The 20,808-nt window shown below is 47.9% G+C and overlaps 1 protein-coding gene across 1 annotated transcript in view; it reads right to left on the reverse strand.

Annotated features, from left to right (window-relative positions):
- Positions 1-6,013: 6,013 nt before the first annotated feature.
- Ahcy (adenosylhomocysteinase) overlaps positions 6,014-20,808 on the reverse strand; it is a 16,238-nt gene continuing 1,443 nt past the window's right edge. Inside the window, exons 2-10 of the mRNA XM_021184175.2 lie at positions 15,968-16,158; positions 14,393-14,468; positions 12,224-12,373; positions 11,514-11,626; positions 10,857-11,064; positions 10,692-10,779; positions 10,483-10,600; positions 8,828-9,022; positions 6,014-7,251 (exon numbers count right to left, since the gene is read on the reverse strand). Of these exons, the coding sequence (XP_021039834.1) occupies positions 7,120-7,251; positions 8,828-9,022; positions 10,483-10,600; positions 10,692-10,779; positions 10,857-11,064; positions 11,514-11,626; positions 12,224-12,373; positions 14,393-14,468; positions 15,968-16,158 (1,271 nt within the window). The 3' untranslated portion in view covers positions 6,014-7,119. The remainder of the gene's footprint in view (positions 7,252-8,827; positions 9,023-10,482; positions 10,601-10,691; positions 10,780-10,856; positions 11,065-11,513; positions 11,627-12,223; positions 12,374-14,392; positions 14,469-15,967; positions 16,159-20,808) is intronic.

Below are 20,808 nucleotides of genomic sequence, written 5' to 3' on the forward strand. Positions count from 1 at the left end.
GATGGCTCACAAGCCTGCCAAGCTGAGTTTAATCCCCAAGCCCCATGTAAAAGAGACTCCAGAGTTGTCTAACTGCTACAGTACACATGCACTCTCAAACACACATCATATAAAAATATCTATGATAAATACAAATTTGACTCCTTCAGATCCCCCTTCTTGCCTCCGACCTTCCCAAATAGAGACCCAGGTTGTGCCTTTGGTGACATACTTACTAGTGTGGAAACAATGGAAGCCAACACCTTTACCGAGCCACCACCTGGACAGGACACAAGAAAAGACAGGTGGTCCAGGCAAAGCTGCCTACACAGTGCTGACCCTGGGAAAGTCCTTGTGTGTCTCCCTGAGCTGCCTTATACTTATCTTTAAAATGATAAACACTGATTCCTGCTGTTCTTGGTAAAACTCCAGGAAGTTGTTATTTCTCTATGCCTTAACACAGCTACACACACACACACACACACACACACACACTCACAGAGAACCTGCCAGTTGCTTGTTCTGTTTTCTGTCATTTGGGCTGCAAACCCAGAAGGCAAGAACATTTTGTTCCTTGCATGACAGCGGCTGCTGAATAAGTGTCACCAGTAATGAGAATATTGGGAACACATTGCAACAACTGCGCCTGTGTTTTCCTGACACTGTTTATCGACCAGGTACTATCCCAGCAGTGAAGCTGGGACACAAAGCCCCACCTTCAGCCTGTTTACGCAGGTTTGTTAATTTTGGTTTTGTTTTGAGACAAAAATACCACTGTGTGTAGCTCTGGCTGGCCTAGAACTAACTGTGTAGACCAGGCTGGCATCGAACTAAAGATTGTCATGCCTCTGCCTCTCACTGCTGGGACCTAAGCAAGTGCCACCACCCCACACAGACCTTTAGTAACAGTCATTGAGTTACTGGGTTTGGACAACTAATCCAGCAGTTCCCTCATTAGCACATGTGTATTGACCACCTACTGTGTGTCAGGTACTGTAACCACTTGAATGAAAAACTCCAATGTGGATATTGTCCCTACAGAGCTTACCAGCCCAGTGGGTCTTGGCCACTGATCCTCAGAGGCAAAAACAATTCTTAGGGTCTGGGATCTCTTCCCACACACTTAGCTCACATGCCCATCAACTCTGATCCCTGCCCAAGTCTTCCTTCAGCTTTGAGATGCTGAGAGTCGTCTCCTCTTTTGGAATTCCTCTAGAAGCTTTAAGAGTCCTAAAATCAGCCGGGCGTGGTGGCACACGCCTTTAATCCCAGCACTCAGGAGGCAGAGGCAGGCAGATTTCTGAGTTCGAGGCCAGCCTGGTCTACAAAGTGAGTTCCAGGACAGCCAGGGCTACACAGAGAAACTCTGTCTCAGAAAAAAAAAAAAAAAAAAAAAAAAAGAGTCCTAAGATCGCGGCCCCATGCCATTGCAAAACTCTTCCTACTTTGGTGACCAACTGAAGCTTGAATTTATGTCCAAAAGTTTTGGTTGTATAAGGATATGAGTGCCTTAATCCATCTTCAACACAAGTATATTCCCTCCTTCATCACACACCCATTGGGTGAACTCTGTGCTGGGAAGGTTTGCTCTATTCTTCATCATTTCTTCCCAAGAGCACCCGAAATCCTCATGACGCAACCTTGAGCAAGTCACTACTTTTTCTTCTTACATGGAAGTCTCATGTAACCCAGGCTGGCCCAATTCAGGCTAGCTTCTAACTTCTGACCCTCCTGCCTCTACCTCTTATGTGCTAGATGATAGACATGTAGAACCATTGTGTCGCTTGTGTTGTTTGCACTGCTAGGGCTCCACACCATGGCTTAGTGTTCGCTAAACAGGCTCTCTACCAACTCAGCCCCAAATGTTGAAGTCTTAAGTGAGACTTCATATAGCACATATGAAGGCTTTTTTTTTTTTAATCAGTATGTTTGAAGAATGCAGACCAGAAATCGAAATCAGGGTTTAGGTACTAACAGTCAACCTCCTGTATCAGCCTCATGGACCAGTTCATCTTTTGGTTTGGTTTCAAAAGAAAGTTTAAGCCACCTGGAGATATAAAAGGTTTTAACAGGCCACCCCACGACCTCATACAGCCTTCTATTAAATGGAAACAGCAGTTTATTTCAGAATTTGGGCCAGGTGGTTTTTCAACATGTTAAACTGTAATGCATTGATTTAAACATGCATGTTTTTATTACATCTTTTTAAAGACTTTGATTTAAAAAAAAAAAGAAAGAAAGAAATTAAAGCTTGTGATTTCACAGAAGCAATAGACTTCAAAAACCGTAGTCTCGGGGGTAGGAGGCCCTCGGGGCCCCAGGCTATGGGCATTATTAGGTCAGTCTGTCTGGCAATTACTAGGTCCTTATTCTAAATTCTTCCATCTGTTTCGACAAGCAGAGATGTGGCACCACTGCCCACTGACAGGAAATTACCCTTTTCCAATAGGAACTTTATTAAGAAACTTAGCTCCAGGGGCCAATGCACATGTGTGGAGGAGGGAACAGGGTAAGTGAAGAAAAGAAAGTGATTTGATCTGAATTAGTCAAGCCATCTGTAGTAACTTTCAGATTCATCTAGACTTTTGAGGCTTTCTTCTTCCGTGGACCAAAGGTAGGTGTGTGGACTGAAAAAGAAAGCAGTTGAAAAGGAATGGGTTTTATCATGAAAAATATTTCAAAAGGGTATGTCTGTGGGCTAGATTCATGCTAGAGTGGACTTTTCTCCCGATAGCTTACAGGTGGATCTGAGAGCTGAGGTGGCCTTCGTCTTGTAGAGGAAGTCAACAAATACCCTCCTCGGTTTGAGTCTTGAAGGTTTTCACACCTTCTAGATTCCTCTTTACAATTCCTATGCCCAATGGCTGGAGACTACTTGAGGCAACAGTAAAATTACACCCACAGGAATCCATACCCGGCTTCCAGAGCAAGCTCCTGGGTCACTGTTTACCACGCCAGATTTCTAGCAAAATTTCTAAAGCTCTGTGACTGGTAGATTATCAATCTGTATCAACTTGAGTCGCAGGCTTATTCATAAGACAATTTCCAAAGCCGATCGAGGAATTGAGTGAAGTTAGTTGACAAGGTCCAGGTTACATGAACACCCCTGGTTGCCTCAAGCAAGTTCTGTGGCTTTGTCTCCTGGGATAGTGCTGAGTCTCATGGGTGAGAATCCGGCTTCCTGGAGTTTCAAGGTCTCCAAGGCAGAGCAAACCACTGCCTGCTGCCACCTGGAGTTCTCGCTGGTGTCTATGACCTTTCCTGGGTTTTAGAGTCCATGTTTCCTCCAGCCCTCGAGGCTCATTACTTCTGTTCTAGCAAGGACCTGAAAGGGGGATCCGTGAGTCACAAGCCTTAGGAGTCTCCAACAGCTTGACACCTGGAGGCAGGCAGTACTCAGACCTGCAAGGTGACTTCAGATAAGTCGCCATCTCTCCATATCTAAATTTTTTGTGCTTTTGCAAGGCTCTAACTCTAAGGTGTTTCTTAAGGTTCTAGCAGCCTGATTCTATAGCTGGGTCTTTGCGCCCTGACACAAAGGCAGACACCAGACACTGAATCATTTAACCTGGCTTTCTTTAGAGCCAACAATCTGAGAAGATCGTGTGTGTGTGTGTGTGTGTGTGTGTGTGTGTGTGTGTGTGTGCCCCCGCCCATCTGTAAGGCCTGCCTTCCATTTCATTAGCTAGCAGATTACATCGGAAGGGAAATGGAGGCTGTCTGTCACTCCAGAGCTGAGCCTTGCCCCCCGTCAGTGATCAGTTCTCTGAGGTTTGCGCTGTATGTAGGTGCATCTCTCCCGCCCTGTAGCAGGGGAAGACTTGCTTTTCCTCTTTATCGTTTCTGTGTGCATGGCGGGGTTGGCACACAAGGCCACTGAGTCTTGCATTACTCCCTGGAGGCCGTTTGGATGACATCTAGGTGGAAGGTTAACTCAAGAACAAACATTTGCAATATGGGGAGGAGAGTCCTTCCTACAGAAGAGTACAAAGGTGCTTTTTATAAAATATGATAAGCATTGTCCAGATCTCACAGTATTCTACATTCCTTGCCCTCTAAACAACTTCCTCCACTCCCTCACCCCCACCCTCAAAACTTGATACAGAAATGGAGCTTCACAGCGACAACCTGAGGTCTTTCTGTCACTATTCTGAGTAGCAGACTTAGTTCTCCTTAACCCCCACATCACTGCCTCCCAATCCCCCAGGTGGGGTACAGGGAAAACACAAGGAAGGCCAGGCCAGATTCTGAGGGGTCCTTAGCCAATTCTCCTCATGAAACGTCTGACAAGGAGCCTCAACACCAGCCACAGAGGTGATGAAGGCAGAGACAAGTTATCCTCCATTGTGGCACCTGGTCACGGTCACACCTGAGAGCAGAGCTACATGGGAGGCCGGATGTGGAGGTTTTGCTGTTTTTAAAGACAAGGTTCTGAAAACAAGGTATCTCTAAAGAAAGGAAAAGCCAGGGTAACAGAAACCAGAACCCCTAGGGGACAGGTCCCCTATATATACACTATAGGACTCTCACAGATCAACACCTGGGAAGGTACTCGCCCCAAATGCAGGGAGACAGATTTGAGGGTAAGAGCTCACACTTGGCCTAGCTTTTGGAGGGATTAGCATAGCTGCTGTCTACAGAATCTTCATCTACTAAAATCCATCATGGTAAAGCCAAGGTAAGGTGAAGTCTTGCTCTCAGGAGCCTGAGATCCAGTTACTTGGTTCCCACCCTCCTAACCCTGGGCCTGTGGTATAGGTCTTGGATTTTGGTTCTAAGAATCCATGTTAGTACAACAGCTAGTTCACCTGCATGGTTTCTCTCAGCGCCATAGAGTTCAAGACTATTTAAAGTTCACATGAAGAATGTGGAAGATCTTTTAAAATGTCTCCTGTAATGAGAGAGCATCCCTATGCTCCTAGCACTCCAGAAATTGAGACAAGATTTCTGCAAATTCAGAGTCAGTCTGTGCTACGTAGCAAAGCCATTTCAAAACAGGTATATTTGGCCTAAAACCTTGCTTACAATCAATGTGCAGGAAATAGTATTGAGAGCTGGGTGGTGGTAGAGCACACCTTTAATCCCAGCACTCAAAAGGCTGAGTTTGAGGCCAGCCTGGTCTACAGAGTGAGTTTCAGGGCAACCAGGGCTACACAGAGAAACTCTGGCTTGAGAAAAAGAAAACACAAAGGAGGGAGGGAAAAGTATGGGAATAGATCTTTTTTTCCTCATGAATTAGGATTGCTTTTCAGTCTCTGAATACCTTGTACCTTTTATTTAGTAGATTTTGATCCTATCCACCCAGCATTACCTGGTTTTTTATTGGACGCAAGGTCTCCCACAGCTCAAGCTGTTCTCAACTTCCCAGGTACTCAAGGTTGACCCCGAATCCCTGACCCTCCTGCTCCCACTTCTGAGTGCAGGGATCACACGTCTCACACCTTCGGTCAGACCTGTCTAGTCTATTTTGTCATTTTATGGTGATCACTTGAGAAGTGGGTCCAATTTTGAATTTACCGATATTTACAAATGATTTTCTGCAAAGTCATCATATACTCATGGAGTTTTCAAACTTTCAGTTACGCATGCGGCAGGGGGGTGGCCTGGGAATGAGCGTGACAGTAGGCTGTCAAGTGAGGAGCTATGGGTGGAGGTAACTGGCTTGTGTGCACACCTGAGCCCTTTGCTAAGGTCAGAAAGCAAGAGCAGACCTCACAAGGCCGTCCTCTGACCTACATTCACGTACACCTATATTCACTTCACATTGGCAGGAAAATCAGAAATGGAGTCACTCTGGCTATACAGTTGCCTGCCTGAGCCACTTTAGACCATGTCTCTCCAACAAACAAAAACTCTGCTCCTTAGTTGTTGCTCCTTAGGCAGGGTTTCTCCGTGTAGTCCTGGCTGTCCTAGAACTCCGTGAGAATCCGTCCTTACCTGGACATCCCAGCCACCCACGTTTAGCCCTCACATTCCCTAGCATTTCTGCCAGGCTCTTCAGTCAGCAGAGGGTACTTAGACCAGCTTTTAGCCATCCTGTGCATGGGGCTTGTTTTTATTTGCTTTCCAGGTCAAATGGGTTCAGTAAATTGATCACTTGGGCACATAAGAGGGAGTTCAATTTCTCATACTTTTTTGTGTGATTCACATTATGCAATCCATGAAGAGATGGTTCAGTGGGTATGACCGTTCGCACTTGTAGAAGCTACACATGGCCATGCTCGACTTTAACCCCAGCTCTAGGGTGAGGGATCTGGGAAGAGCAGAAACGGCCTCGCTCTGGTCCAGTGAGGTACCCTGTCTCAGGAATATGGAAGAAAGCGATGGGACACCTGGTGTCCTCCAGAATCACAGGTACAGTATCTGCACACACATGCACATATGCCAGCCACACACTTACATTTTAATAGAGCCAAAATTCTTTAGGCAGTAGAAACTGTATTTTATCCACCTTCCTTTGTTAACATTCTAAATAGTATATAAACATTATAAAACAAATTAATTTGTTTGTGACCCGGGCTTGTGACAGGAACCATCAACTATACAAAAGTGACAGGCCTTTTCCTCTTTGTTTTTCTAGCCCCTTTCAGTCTGTCACTTGTCCTTTCTTGGTTAANCTATCCTAACCCTTGTGAAATAGGGACCAAAAAAGTACCAACTTAGTATCATGAGGTTGAAGAGACGCCCAACAGTAAAAAGGCCAAGCTCTTGGGAACCTTCAAACTCCAGGGGTTCCTGCCCTTTGGTAGAGCTCCTTCTTGGGTCCTGGGCTGAGAAACCAATGGATCTGCAAACCAAGCACACAGATCTAAAGACCAATTGAGGGTCTGGATGATAAGGTACATAGCTTGTGACCATCACTAGCAACATCCAGCCTCAGGACTTCCAAGACTTCTGAGGTCATGTCCCCTGCNGATGCCTCCCAGGAACCTCTCCGTTCCCCTGCCACACCTGGAACAGTATGAGGGATACAGCAGAGGTCAAAGACAGAGTGACCAGCCCCAGGGGGGGGTAAGGGGAGAGGTGTGGGGGAGAAACACTGTCCAGGCTACTGCAAAGTTGGTGACATTTGCTCTTGGGAACGAGAGATAGGGCCCGGAACAAGGATGGCAGCTGGAAGGTGAAGGACAGCCCCAGCACTCAGTAGCGGTAGTGATCAGGCTTGAAGGGGCCGTTGATGGGCATGCCCAGGTACTGGGCCTGCTTCTCAGTCAGCTTGGTCAGCTTCACATTCAGTTTGCCCAGGTGGGCTTCAGCCACCGCCTCATCCAGCTGCAGAAACAGAAGAGCCAGGAGTTAACATCATGTTCTAGTACCCTCACCTGCATCTAGCCAACACACTACTCTGACGGGGAGCTGGCAAGTGGCACTACCCTTGCTACCCTCGTTCTCTCCTCATGGCCAGCTGCAGTGCTCCCCCTCAGAAGAGCCATGCACACCCATCAGATCACTCTGGGCACCACCAATTACATCTCCTCACCTCCTCTAACTAAAGCACTAACCACAGTGCTTCCTGGAATGAACAGGACATATTTTATTATCAACAGGGACACTCCCTACCAAGTCCTACCTCACAATGGCAGGACAATGACTACAGCCCAGCCCAGACAGAGAGAGTGCTTTTACATTCCAAATCTGTTGTCTGTCCACTGTTCCTCAGAGCTGCACAGACATCCCCAAGAAAGAGGAAAGGAAGGATAATGGCTCTATTAACAGAGGAAGAGTCTAAAGAAACTGATAATGGGTTCAACTAGATGCAAGGTGGGCCTAGGCTGGAGTCCACATCAGAAGTGGAACGGAGGCCTCCTCTGCCTGGGCAGTCTCCTTGGGATGCCCGCCTTCTCTCTCACAGCACCGGCACCGGTGTGCTACAGAAGTGGTGACCTTCTGGGCAGTTAGAGCTGGGTTTCCAAAAACTCCGAAGAGCACAGAACCTCTAAACCTTGATTTCCTCATTCGTAGGGCACACATAACAAATACCCACCTTTTGAACCTGCCCTAAAGATCAGTGACATTCAGACCGTTGGTTCAAGGGGGTAATTTAGTAAGTGGTGGCTACTGTCATCATTAAATAAGGTACCTAATAAACCTGCAGAAATGTGGCCCGTTGTACCAGCTAAGTACTAGGGATGCAGCTAAGGGATATTTGTGTAGCAGTTTAAGGACCTGGGCTCCATGTCCAGCACCACAAAAATGAATAACAACCAACCCAAGACTGACATGGAGGCTTGTGCCTTTAATCCCAGGTTCCAGGAGGCAGAAGCAGACAGACCTGAGTCAAGGCCAGCCAAGTTCCAGGCTAGTCAGGGCTATAATGAGATCCTGTCTAAACACCAAACAGACGAATAAACCAAATGGGGCCTATTCATTTTTTTTTTTTAAACTACAATGTGTTGCATATATTTTTAAATTATTTCATATCAAGACCTCAGCACATGACTTCTCTTGAGAGAGCTCAGAAGCCCTGTCCACTGGAGCTGTGTGCCAGGCTGGTGACAGCTGAGTGGCAGAGACCCCTCTGCCTGGCATGTGTATTCTCCAACTTTTCAGTTCCCACTCAGCCTGCTTTACCAACTTCCTGCCAATCCTTGTAAATGTGGGAGAGGCTCGCCATCACTAAGGAGAGAACTCTTGCCTTCACTTTACAGATGAGGAACGGAGACACAGCTCCAAACCTGGTGAGTCACACTCCACAGCCAATGCCACTGTGTGTGCTCCAGGGAGCACTGAGGACTCTGGATGACAACTAAGGGCAGACAGACATATCTTTATAAACTCTAGCAAGCCTGCACAGGGAGCCCAGGAGCCAGCCCATAAGTCTTGGCTTACAGTAAAGCTAAGAGCTTACCTTCTTAGGCAGGAAGTGAACCCCAACGGGGTATTTATCTGGGTGGGTCCACAGCTCAATCTGTGCCATCACCTGGTTTGTGAAGGAGTTGCTCATCACAAAGCTGGGGTGTCCCATAGCACAACCCAGGTTGACCAGACGGCCTTCAGCCAGCAAGATGATGCGGCGCCCATTCTTTAGCCAGTAGCGGTCCACCTGCAAGGGCCCAGGGCAACGGTAAGGTGGTGGGCACTGCCCGTGCCTTTGTTCACCTCCCATACTTCACAAGATGCCCTGGAATGCCCCCAACCACCACCCTTCAGAGCCAGCACACACAGCTAAGAGTCGCCAATGCCCTAATAAGTCTGTCGTGAGAACTTAATGAACTCAGACCTATAAAGCACTTGGCATTCTGTAGGACTCAGAAGGTAGCAGCTAGTGGTATTATTACTGTCCTATACTCTGTACCTAGTCCTTTGCACATACATGGCTATCATTTAGTACTTCATCTTCCCCTATTTAGACTGAAGTTTACAAGGCTGTCATCTGTTCAGAGCTGCACACTCACAAGTAGCTGCAATTTGAGCCTGGACAGTTTGAGGCCAGATCTCATGCTCTCAGTTGCCATTAAAAAGTTGAATGCAAGATGGGAAGATGGCTCAGTAGGTAAAGCTGCTTGCTGCTTGCCACCTAAGTTCAATCCTCAAGAGCCACATAGTAGAGAGAATCAACTCAGTTGTCCTCTTATCTCCACATGCAAGTATGCATGTGCTTACATACATAAGCACACATATACATGTATATACATATACATGTATATAGAAGGTTGAATGCAGGGCTGGGGATATAGTTCACTTGATAACAGAGGGCTTATCTAGCTTATGGAAGCACTGGGTTTAGTCTCCAGCTCTACAAGGCAGAAAAGAGCTTTACTTAAAGCAATTCTCAAGGGCTGGGGAGATGGCTCAGTGGTTAAGAATACTATCTGCTCTTTCAGAGGTCCTGAGTTCAATTCCCAGCAACCACATGATGATGCCATCTTCTGGCTTGTGGGTGTACATGCAGATAGAGTGTGTGTTTATGTGTACATACATACACACATACATATTACATAAATAAATCTTTAAAAAAAGTTTTCAAGGAACATTACTCTTATAATCAGACATTACTCTTATAGAAATAAAATAAATAAACCAACAATAAATAAAACCTAAATAAAAAGTTGTATATTCCTAAAAGGACTCTCTGCAGCAGAGCTGTCCCTTCTCTCAGTACGGGCCTACTTTGCATAGGCAGAAATGCAATGCCCCTTTCCGGTCCTCCCCCACCCTGGCGCTGCTGCCAGTTCAGCCCACAAGCCTGCCCTTTGGCTACCCACAAGCCTGCCCAGCTACGAGCACCCCCAGAGTCTTGTCTCTTTGGCTGCCACTGTCTGCAATCTTCACGCACAAGCACAAGTGGGCTTTCTGAAACAGCAAGGTCACCATGTGACACAACTGCTGACACCTTCGGGGGCTTCAGCAGCCTCAGCCTCAGTTCTGATTCCTCAAACCCAGCTCTACCAAGGCACACACCACTCTCTAGGCTGCAACAGCTTCTGTGGTGGGCAACCGACAAGCCCGCTCCTCCTCCTCAGCCCTGCTCTGCCAGCGCAGAGGGAGACTGGGGCTTCTCACCTGGGGCTTGATGTTCACCTTCTCCACGGCGTTCTCATTGAGCCACTTCACGTCGATCTCTACATCGAAGTGTCCAATGTTACAGACAATGGCGTCATCCTTCATCTGCTCAAAGTGCCTGTGAGGGAGCCCAGGCCGTGAGACCAGAGACCAAGAGCAGTCCCAAGCCGTGTCCTCTTTGCTCCCTAGGCCTCCCGCCTGGCACCTACCGGCCAAGGATGATATCCACACAGCCTGTGGTGGTGACAAAGATGTTGCCCTCCTTACAGGCTTCGTCCATGGTGGTTACCTCATAGCCTGCAGGCATTAAGCATGTGTTATCAAACATGGCCTCCCTCTCCTCAAGCCCCACAGCCACCCTGACGCTATCATACCCTCCATGGCAGCTTGCAGTGCATTGATGGGGTCGATCTCGGTGATGATGACTCGGGCCCCGAAACCCCTCAGGGCCTGGGCACAGCCCTTGCCCACATCACCATAGCCTGCCACCACCGCCACCTTGCCCGCAATCATCACATCTGTGGCCCGTTTGATGCCATCTATGAGGGACTCCCGGCAGCCATAGAGGTTGTCAAACTTGCTCTGAAAGGAGAGGGAGCAAGGAGACAATGGGGGCAGGCAATGCCCTGAGACCAGGCGTCCCACAGATTGCGCTGAGACTACCTGCCTGCTTGGGCTGACAGAATCCCTAAGAATCTCCACTAGACAACGCCCCGACATGTCCCTCATCCTCCTCAGCTCCAGACTATCTCCCTACTTTATCTCTGGTAGTCCAGAAGCCTTTCTAGAGACTCAATGCCTAAGACAGGTTGCTGGGTCAAAGACTCTGTTTAACGTTACAGCTCCTGATAATCAAAGCCATGATACCTGAAGCAGCTGTGACCTACTGGTCTCCCTTCAAGGCGCTTACCACCCTCAGACTAAGAGCTTCATGTCCCAAGCCATACCCTGCGTGGACATCTTTCTTCAGAGATTCACTCCTAAGCTCACTGAGCACCAACAGCCAGAGAGGACACTACCCCAGGACTCACCTTGGTGACAGAATCGTTGACATTGATGGCAGGCACCTTCAGTATCCCATTGGACATCATCTTGTAGAGGTTGTGGACCCCAGTCGTGGTCTCCTCAGAGATACCTCGGATGCCTGAATGAGAGAAAGAGCGTCAGAGAACACATTTCTACCCAAAGCCCTCTTGACTCCCTGCTGTCCCCCCCTCCCTTGTTGCCATCTCTGTACCTGACTGTAAGGTTCACCCAGTCACCTCTGATGCCCTCTATCCACAGTCCTACCAGGCTAATGTCTCAACCTCCCCACCCCTCCTCACCACTGTCCTAGTGCCTGTCATCATTTTCACCCAGCTGTCCTATCATATCCTACAATATTCTCAAGAGAAGGCTTCCTTCATTTACTAGTCAGTCATGCCAAGGTTTTATAGCGTCAATCTTTTCCTACCCCACGGCCTTTGTCTCTCCATCCTCTCCTCCCTGTCACACAGTCAACAACACTGTTTCTCTGCAGCCATTCCTAGCTGCCCTACATTGACTGTGGTTTATGAACTCAGCCAGCCCTGCCCCCATCCTCAGTTAGCCTGGCTTCACATCACAGGTCAGAAGGTCAGTGCCTGCAGGAACCTCCTGTCCGCCAGTCCTACGAACCTGGGAGTTCAGCCAGGCCCACTGCCTCATGTCTATGAAGGAGCAAGATACCTTCAGGCTACCAGTGTCCACCCCACCTGCGCACCTGACAGAAGCTGAGGGTATTTGGTGTGGATGAGGTTAGTAAGGTCACCACCATCATCCAGAATCATGTTGAGGGGTCCGTCCTTGAAGTGCAGCGTCTGCTCAATGCACCACAGGTACTCCTCATCTGTCTCGCCCTTCCAGGCAAACACTGCAGGGGAAGCGGCACATGAGAAGCAGGCAAGGAGGCGCTAGAGAACTCTACCAACAAAGCCAATACCATCTCCTTCCTAGCTCCCAGAGTATGTCCAGCCCCTGTACCCACACAATGGTGGGAACTGCACAGCTTGAAGCTAGAGAGATCTAAGCTCAAACCCTGGCTGGCTCTGAACTTTCCGGCTAGACCTTGAAAAATTCACTTTACCAGTTTCCTCTCCTATACATGGGGCTTGCAATAGCATAAGTCAAGTGAGACAGAGGCTACATACAACGCTAGATGTAGGTGTCTAGAAATAATTATTTCCTTTTGTATCTCCTCCTGCCTGGGCTCAATGGAGTAAGATACTGGCCCACACAGAACAGGACTTAACACAGGAGTGGATGTTCACAGTCAGCTATTGGATGTATCACAGGGCTCCCAATGGAGAAGCTAGAGAAAGTACCCAAGGAGCTAAAGGGATCTGCAACCCTATTGTTGGAACAACATGATGTACTAACCAGAACCCTGGAGCTCTTGTCTCTAGCTGCATATGTATCGAAAGATGGCCTAGTCGGCCATCAATGGAAAGAGAGGCCCATTGGACTTGCAAACTTTATATGCCCCAATATAGGGGAATGCCAGGGCCAAAAGAATGGGAATGGGTGGGTAGGGAAGTGGGGGGCGCTATGGGGGACTTTTGGGATAGTATTGGAAATGTAATTGAGGAAAATATGTAATAAAAATATTAAAAAAAAAAAAAAAAAGAACAGGACTTCACCAAAAGGGACATCGTAATCACTGGGTTCCATCAGGCAGGACCCTGGATTTGTTCCTCACTGAAAGGTCTGAAGGGCCTGGCAGTCTCTGTGGTGGGTAGTTTCGGGTGATGGCTCGCCACAGTGCCCCAGCAGAAGCGACTCTAGGTGAAGCATCTGCTGTGCCAAGTTCTGTAACCCCATCCTATGTTCCCTTGTGCAAACCCCGAGGAGGCGCTGCCGTCACCGCTCACAGAAACCTCCCAGAGGGTCTAGGATGTGCATGACTCTGCCCAGCACTCTAAAGCAGCACCTGAAACAGGGTGCTGGCAGGTGGGTGCGCCTCACAGCGAGTGCCACTACACAGCTGTGCGGATCCCAGGCATCACCTGTTTGCACAGGACACCAGCCCATCAGCCAGCTGCCTCCCTCCCCACACTGAAGAAGATAATGCTGTAGAAAATGAAGCCTGTTCTGAACGAGGGCTGCCAAGCCTAACCAAGGTGGGAGAGCTGCTGACAGGCCATTCAGCCCTATGAGGCTATAGAGCCCCTTCCCTCTGCCCTCTACCTATAGCTCATTAGGATTCCCACCACCATCACCAAATCTTTAAGTGTTTTGTCTGCAAGCATGTCGTGTCTTTGACTGGTTGCCTGAGGAAGCCGGAAGAGGATATTAGGTCTCCTTGGTCTGGAGTTACAGATAGTTGTGAGCTGCTACATGGGTGCAAGGAATCAAACCCAGATCCTCTGGAATAACAGCCAGTATTCTTAACTGCTGAAAGATCTCTCCAGCCCCCTAATGAAGATTTTTGTATTTTGTTTAATCACCACTGAATCTAGCAAGTCCCTGCTTGCAGGCCAGAAAGACATGCATATTCTGCAGCAGTCTGAGACAAAGACTTTGCTCTTGAGCCTGGTCCTTTCTCATACCCCAGACTACTGGACCAGCCAGGGCACCTCTGAGACTCGTTCTGCCTTACACCTAGGCAGTTCTTTATGACCCATAGGGTTCCTCTAAGAACCCCCTACCTCTACACCATGTGGCTCCCAAACATAAGATACTTCCCTTGGACACGACACAGGTCGCTGGGTCAGTATCTTCCATGGGATTGAGACGAAGTAGAAGAGCAAAGCTGCTCTTGGCAGTGAGATCTGCTAGGCTAAGATCCTCTCTCTACCATATGGAAGCTTATTACTACAGGATTCAGTAGAAGAAACTCAAAAAAAGCAAGAGAGCCTTATCCACTCCCAAATACCCCAGTGACCCCACTCACCTGGAATGCCAGCCTTGGCAATGGCAGCCGCTGCATGGTCCTGAGTAGAGAAGATGTTGCAGCTGGACCACCGCACCTAGAAGGGCCAGGGAAAACAAGGCTGTTGATCATTAGCGGCTAGGAAGCACTGATGTTAGGGACAGGGACAGGAAAGCCCTAAAGCCAACAGTGGGGACTCTGTGCAAGTGAGTGGCTACAAAACAGCACCAGAGCTTTAGAAACCAAAACAAAACAAAAAACAATAAATCACTGACCCAGGCATGGTGGTATACCTATAATCCTAGGACTCAGGATGCAGTATCAAGACCAGCTTGAGCTATATGGGGAGTTCCTTGCCAGCCTGAGGTATACAGTGAGATTCTGACTCAACACACACACACACACACACACACACACACACACACACACACACCACTGGACAGATGGCTCAGCAGTTAAGAGCACTTGCTGCTCTTCTAGAGGACCCAGACTTGTTTCCTAGTACCCACAATGAAGCTTACAAATACCTAAAACTCCAAACTCCAATTCCTGGGGATCAGATGCCCTCTCTGGCCTCTGTGGGAACCAGGCACTCATGTGATACTCTAGTGCGATGTGAACAAGGAGAGATGTGATGTGGCAAAGACTTCAGGACAAGGAGGACAGGAGACCAAGTGTGTTTGGACTGTGCACTTGATCGCCAAGTGGCTTATCCAATACTTGGACATCTAAGACCGTGGGCTCAGGTCAGGCTTGTACATGTGGCAAGGCCTCACCACCACACAGGCAGTATTTAAAGCTATGAGATCAGGTCACCAGCAAGCTGAATGTTAAAAATAAAAACACAGCAATGGTGGCTGGAGAGAGTCAGTGAAGAGTACTCTCCAGGACCCAGAAGAGCTTATCCAGGATCCGGGTTCAGTTGCCACCCCCGACGTGGCGGCTCACACTTCAAGCCTGCTCAGGCACTGGAAGCAAGTGTTACACAAATGTGCATGTGGGCGAGACATCTAGACACATAAAATAAGAACAAATCTAAAGAGGGTCAGTGGGGACGGGTAAGAGCATCCGAGCCTCAGTACTTGGAGGCTGAGGTAGGAAGACAGCTTACGCCTAACCCGAACTCTAGAGGACACAGTGGGACGCTGTCCCCAAATACAAGCCCTCAAGAACTCTTATTTTGGCTGTCCTACTCTAGCAGGCCCCCTTCTCCTTGAGATCTTACATACATAATACAGGTACAACCAATCAAAGCACTCTACCTTTCTAGCAGCACGACTGTCCAGAATGCACTTGGCCCAAGGAAGGCCAATGGGAGAGTTTTGGGATGACTAAACGGAGTATTGGGTGGGGGTCTTCTACCAGCACTCTCAGGCAGGAAGGTGTACTGTGCAGTCAGAAAGAAGCTATCTTCCCAACTGGAGAGAATATACAAAAGACTATCTGCCCCCAGGAGCAGCAGCAATGGGGAATGGAGAGAAAATCAAGGTGACCAGAAAAGGCTCTGCAAGCTAGGTCTATCAGTACAGTCTTCACTCATGGCTGAGGTCAGAGAGGGCAAGCAACTCGAAGGAGTCAGAGAGCTGTGGGCCTCACCTCAGCACCCAGGGCCACGAGAGTCTCAATGAGAACAGCAGTCTCCACGGTCATGTGCAGGCAGCCAGCAATGCGAGCACCCTTCAGTGGCTTGGAGGCTGAGTACATCTCCCGCATGCGCATCAATCCTGGCATCTCATTCTCAGCTATATCCAGAGCCTTCCGTCCCCAGGCAGCCAGTCCGATGTCCGCTGCGGGAACAGAATGGGTAAGTTACATGAGCAACCTGCTCCCATTAACCATGAAGTGCCTTCACCTTATAAGGACCAATACAAGTGTAATCCTATAGCCTTCAGGCTGGGCGAACTGTCACTCACAACAAAGAGAAGTGCTCCTTGGAAAATCAGCTCTAGAACTATGAATCTCACACTGTCCCCTGTCAATGTGGGACTGGATGCTCGCTCGAGAGGGGGTGGTAGGGAGGGGAAGGAGAGAGGATGGAGGAAGCTGCAATGGACCAGAACCAAATGTCTGGGAGAAACTGCAAGTAACAGGGGTCCTATAGCTGGGGAGTAAGAACAGTACCAGATCTGACCAGTCTGGGATTAATATATTTAAACTATGTGTCTTTTATAGGGGCTTATTAGGGCTGGAAGTTCCAGCAACAAACCTCTAGGTCACTTTCCCAAAAAAGTCAAATCCAGCAGGTATATTATTTTATAAAAGAAAGGACAACAGCCTCTCTTTTTACATCTGAGCATGTATATAGAGGCTAAAGGTCACTGTGAAGTGCCTTTCTCAGCTTCTCCGTCTTGCTTTTTGAGACAGGATCTCCCACTGTACCTGAAGCTCACTGTTTTGGCTAGGTAGACCCTCCTGCCTCTGCCTCATTAACACTGAGATTATAAGCGCTTGCTTATGGGTGCTGAGGCTCTGAACACAGGTTCTCACACTTATGAAGACAGGCAAACTTACCAACTGAGCCATCCCCCCAAGGCCATGATTTTTATCTTTAGGGGAACCTTAGATCTTCCCAATCAAGAAACGGAGGATGAAACAGAGAGGAAGCTGCTATAGTTTAATAATTTAACAAATACACAGGCCAAGGGTGGTAGAACATGCCTGTGATTGCAGTACTTGGGATATGGAGGCAAGGGGAAGAGAATCCTTGACTTCACAGCAAGTTCAAGGCCAACCTGGGCTACATGAGGCCCTCTCTCAAAATAATAATAATAATACAATAACAACAATAATACATTATTTTGTTTCCTAAATTGCATTAAATAATCTCAAAGGAGCAGTGCTAGGGTATGCCCAAGGCCCTAAATTGAACCCCCAGCACTACAAACAGGTCCCAAGGTCAACACTCCACCCCTTCGGAAGGGTTCACTCGAGTTACACAAACACAGCTCCTTCAACACATGCGCACACACACCACTTCCCCAGGACATCAACAATGACAGCTCCTTCAGAAATCTGGACTTCAAATAACCACCTCTAGCCGTGTCCCTTCTCCCTATAGATTCCCAACTCCAAGAAGAAGCAGGCAGCTCAGAATCTGTAAACCATTGAATTTAGTCAATTTCTAGTGTTCCTTATCATTCCCCCTTCACAATCTCCACTGTCCATCTGAGGCTCTATAAGACTGAGACCTGGCTAGGCAAAGCTCCCACTAGAGTGAGTGGCTTCATGCCCGTAACCCCAGCACTAGGGAAGCTGAGTTACAAAGACTGCCATGATTTTGAGGTCATCCTAAGCTTCAAAGAGACCTAGTCTCAAAATCAACCAACCACAAACCCCCACAAAGTTCCCACCTAGTTAGAGCCAGCCCTCCACTGTACCTAAGCCACTGAACCAGGTAGGAGAACGAAGACACCTTGCTTACTACGAATAGGGACCCTGAGGTAAACTGGTGCATCCCAGCAATCCTACATTTTCCCAGTAGGTTTGCTTCCCTTCCCCTCTCCCTAAACATCTTTCCCCATCAATGTTCCCTTGATAGCATGATGTCACAAATCACTAAGGGTTCAGAATCATTCACTTCCCATTCACAAACTCCATCTGTGGCTAACTAGACATTCTTGTTTGTTGCAAAAGATGAGCTGTCCCTGGCTCCCCACCATGTCTCACCCCTTCAGATCTTACCATTGCACTGATCACCTAGGTACCCAGGAGCAGGGGCCCCACTAAGGACTCCCTCACTTCTGAAATGCTTTCCTTCCTTGGCATCCGATTCTCTCTTGTGCTTTCCCTCCTACCTTCCTGGCTGCTCCTCATCTGGCAAACTCTAGGAACCCTCAGGGATCCATAGTAGCTCTTCTCCAATGCTCGGCATCTAGCCAAATGGTTGTGAATACCTTCCCTGTGCGGATGACACCCACGTATTTACCGCCAGTGCAAACTTCTCCCAGGAATTTGAGACTCACAATCCAACGGCTGACTCAGCACCTCTAGACTTATGTCCAATTATTACCGTCAAGTACGAGCCCTCCAGACTCCTTGGCCTAACACCCTCAATCTTCCCATTTTAGGAAATGAAACCACCATTTAATCAACCACTCTGGCCAAAACCTTGTAAAAATTTCTTGTTCCCATTTTTGCCTCTGTCAGCATGTTTTTTCTTTTTGCTGGGTTCTTTTATTTTTGAGACAGGGCCTATTATATAGCTCTGGTTGTCCTGAAACTCACTATGTAGACCAAGCTAGCTGAACACTCAACAGATAACTGCCTCCCACTGCCTCCTGAGGACTGAGGTTAAAGATGTGGGTCATCATACCCCCACCTCCATCAGCATGGTTTTGACTGAACATCTCACTCTCATCTAAAGCACTAGTTCTCAACTGGACCAACAAAGCAGCTTCATGGTCCCCTTTGTTCTCACATAGCATAGTTCTTGGTTATAATCCAGTGGGAAACTTTTTAAAAGTTTAAAATCCTAACCCTTACCTGGGCTTCAGGCCCCACTCCTGTCTACCAACTGTTTTTATCTCCACTTTACTCTCCTCGCTAGCTGCTCGGACACAGGGATCTCTCCCCCATCGCAGGAATTTAACACAGCTAGTTAATCTGGAAGGTGCATGCCAAGTACCAGGTCCAGTATATGCTCAAACACATCTGAAAATTGAGGGGCTTAACAGATGGCTTAATGGTGAAGAGGACTGGCTGTTCCAGGGTTTAATTCCTAGCAGCTCATGGAGACTCACGACCGTCTGCAACTCCAGTTCCAGAGACCCAACACTTTCTTCTGGCCGCCGTAGGCATCACATGCACGTGGTGCATAGACCTACACGCAGGCAAAACACCCATACACATATAACAAAAATGAGAAGGAAAAAAACCCTAAAAACCGGCGAACTGACTCAAACAGGGGTTTTAAAATAAATCAGGACTTTACTGTCAGTGAGGTAGGTCACCTACAGAGGTTCAAAGGTTATTGAACCCCTGTTACTTGATGACCAGATTTCTCTTTAGAAAAGATTCTATTGGCCAACTGTAGCAACATGTGCCCATAAACAGTGCTGTGGAGGCTAAAGGAAGATGGAATTCAAGACCAGCTGAGGCTCAAAAAGCAGGAAAACAAAATGGGAGCAAGGAGATCAGAGACCTGTGAGGAGAGATGAGACTGGGGACTGGTAGCCATGGAGAGAAAAGTGACAGATCTCCTCACATAAAACTAACACTATACCATACGGGCCTATCTGTTTCAGCCGTGTGCCTGGGTCTCAATACCTCCAGTGACCAGCAGGCCCTGGCACAGAGGAGTCAGAAAATGTCTACCGGGCATACCAGCTGCAAAAAATAAATAAGCAAAAATTCATGAAGAGATGGTACAGGACAAGGAAAAAGAAAAAGAAATAATGAATGAAATAGAGAGGAAAAAGGAAGGAGGGGCTGGAAAGATGGCTTGGTGGTTAAGAGATCTGGTTGCTCTTCTAGAGGGCCTGAGTTCAAGTCCCAGCACCCACATGGTAACTGACTACTGCCCAAGGGATCTGACACTCCCTCCCCCAACCAAGCAAAACACCAATGAGCATAAAAGTAAAAGGAAAAATAGGCAAGCCAGTCCCCCTCCCAGCAGCCCAACGCTCTAGCCTTAAGGTAAAAGGCTAGCCGGGTGGTGAGGACAAAGTGTTGTTTTGAAGTTTTTTGTGTGGTTTTTGTTGTTGTTATCCTGTTTAAATTCTACCCCGGCTACTATCACCTGTCCCCTCTAACTAAAAAGGACTTTTTGCAATGTCCTTGGGGCTATTGTGCCAGTCCCAGAGTTTTCGATGGGACTTCCACTCCAAAGGGGCAGGAGAAGCAAGTGTACCAAATTTGGAAGCTTTCAGTGCCAAGAGAACCAGAGGGTCGCAGAAATCACAGGAGCACCTGTCAAAAAGAATAAGCCGAACGGAACTGTGCAGCCCTTTCTAAACCCACTTCTTCAAAATAAAGAGAATCAACCTGAACCTGAGCCCAAGGATTATAGGAAATGCCAAACGAGTAAGCTCTAGCATACAGCACACCCTACTTGATGGGCAATTCATGCCTCCACCCTTACACAGGCAAGAACCCAGCCTTATCTTCATGCATACAATCTGTGGTCCCCCGTCCCCTTCCCCCCACCCCTGCACAGTATGGTGAGCCTCCATTCTAGCTCTTCCACCAAGACAACACTGACTTAAACCTCTCTGGGCTTCAGTCTCAGCATCTACCCAACGGAGACAAAAAACTACTCAGCTGGCTGATTAACTATCTTAATAAGAATTTGCAAAGCTACTTCCCTAGGTTCCTGTGTAATGGGATAGCATCCATCTCCCTTTGGGGACCCTCTCCAATTTTTTTTTTTTTTTTTTTTTTTTTTTTTTTTTTTCAAGACAGGGTTTCTCTGTTTCGCCCTGGCTGTCCTGGAACTCACT

This window comes from Mus caroli, chromosome 2 (assembly GCF_900094665.2).
Source record: "Mus caroli chromosome 2, CAROLI_EIJ_v1.1, whole genome shotgun sequence".
NCBI classification, from domain to species: Eukaryota; Metazoa; Chordata; class Mammalia; order Rodentia; family Muridae; genus Mus; species Mus caroli.